This window comes from Myotis brandtii, unplaced genomic scaffold (genome assembly GCF_000412655.1).
Source record: "Myotis brandtii unplaced genomic scaffold, ASM41265v1 scaffold1170, whole genome shotgun sequence".
NCBI lineage: Eukaryota > Metazoa > Chordata > Mammalia > Chiroptera > Vespertilionidae > Myotis > Myotis brandtii.
The window spans coordinates 79,706-81,125 of NW_005354050.1; the positions used below are offsets into that span (position 1 = coordinate 79,706).

The following is a 1,420-nucleotide window of genomic DNA, read 5'->3' on the forward strand; positions in this document are numbered from 1 at the left end:
CGCCCGCGGGCCCACCAGGCACACCTGTTGTTGCACTGCCCCGTGATGGTGCGGTACTTGTCCCGCTCGGGGCACGTCACCCCCACGTCCTGGTAGGCGCAGCCGCTGGACTTGGACAGCAGATTCAGCTGGGCGGGCGTCAGCACGTCTGCGGGCAGGGGAACCAGGGGTGTGGGAGCAGAGCCCCTCCCTTCCTATCCTAAGCTCAGAAGCCTTGGTTGGGGGAAGGGGGCAGTCTTAGGACATGGAGGGGAGACTCGATGTCCCTGAGAGGAGTTGGGGGGATCTCTGGGAGGTGGTAGAATCGCTTGGGGGGGTCACTAGTGGAGCAGGGGTTGGGGTGTAGGGGCAGCAGTACCAGTGACATTGAAGGGCCTTGACCACAAGGGCCGCAGCTTCCCCTCCAGCAGGCTGAGGGCCACGTGCAGATAGTCAGCAGCCCTCACAGCGGTCCTGGTGGCCGCCACGGGCTGCTTGAAGTAGGACAGGAGTTCCATGGGGCTGGCCAAACCACTGCGAAGCCGCTGCTTGATGCTGCTTGGAGAAGGAGGCGTTAGGGCCAGAGAAAGTGGGCCGAGGCACTCAGCAGAGCCCCAGCCCCGCAGATGGACACACAGGACAGTGTGACAGACTCCGACAGGAAGGTCTCTCTTAACAAACAGGGTACGGACCTGGGGGTCCAGGCAGAGGCAAGGCCATGGGAGGGGTGGCTTTGAAGATGTCCTCCCACTCCAGGACTGACAGACGGACAGAGGGCCCCACCCCACCTCCCGTGCCTGCTGCTTTTCCGAAAGGCCTGGCAGCCTTGCCCAGAGCTGGGCCGTGCCCGGCACCCACCTTTCCCGTCTCTCCTTGTAGGCCTTGTCCACTAGCCGCTTCGCCTCCTCTATGCAGGTCACAACCACGGAGGTCTCCACCTCCCCCAGGACAGCTGCCCAGAAGAGGGGTTGCAAGGTCAGGAATGGGCCCAAAGCACCCCCCTTCCCGTGAGACCCCAGAGCCAGCATGGCCTTCACTGGAGAAGGAATCCCTGGAACTCAGACCCACCCCCAGCACCCCACCTTTCCCTTCCTTCGGAACTGTTACCTGGAGCAGCACCCTCAGAGGGCCCGGACAGGGCCAGAATGGCCAGGAGCCCGGCGAGGGCCAAGAACAGCTTCATCTCTACAACAAGACCCCAAGCCCAGTAAGTGTCCAAAGCTCACGGTGCATTTGGGAGAAGAGAGCCCCACCATCCCGCTCCTCCCAGCCCCTCACTTGCACCTTCATACCCCAGTCCCACCTCCATAGGCCCTGCCTATGGTCAGAGCCCAGGCCTCCTTGAGGGAGGGGTGCACAGTGCCCCCCCTTTGCTAGCTTCAGTCACTCAACCCCCCAGGACCTGACTTCTGAAGTTACCTAGCATTGGCAGCACCTCTCA

The 1,420-nt window shown here is 62.7% G+C and overlaps 1 protein-coding gene across 1 annotated transcript in view; it reads right to left on the reverse strand.

Moving 5' to 3' along the window:
* The window catches only part of MPO (myeloperoxidase), a 10,296-nt gene extending 8,876 nt beyond the window's left edge, over positions 1-1,420 (reverse strand). Inside the window, exons 1-5 of the mRNA XM_005858362.2 lie at positions 1,399-1,420; positions 1,087-1,164; positions 838-931; positions 359-534; positions 4-148 (exon numbers count right to left, since the gene is read on the reverse strand). Of these exons, the coding sequence (XP_005858424.2) occupies positions 4-148; positions 359-534; positions 838-931; positions 1,087-1,164; positions 1,399-1,405 (500 nt within the window). The 5' untranslated portion in view covers positions 1,406-1,420. The remainder of the gene's footprint in view (positions 1-3; positions 149-358; positions 535-837; positions 932-1,086; positions 1,165-1,398) is intronic.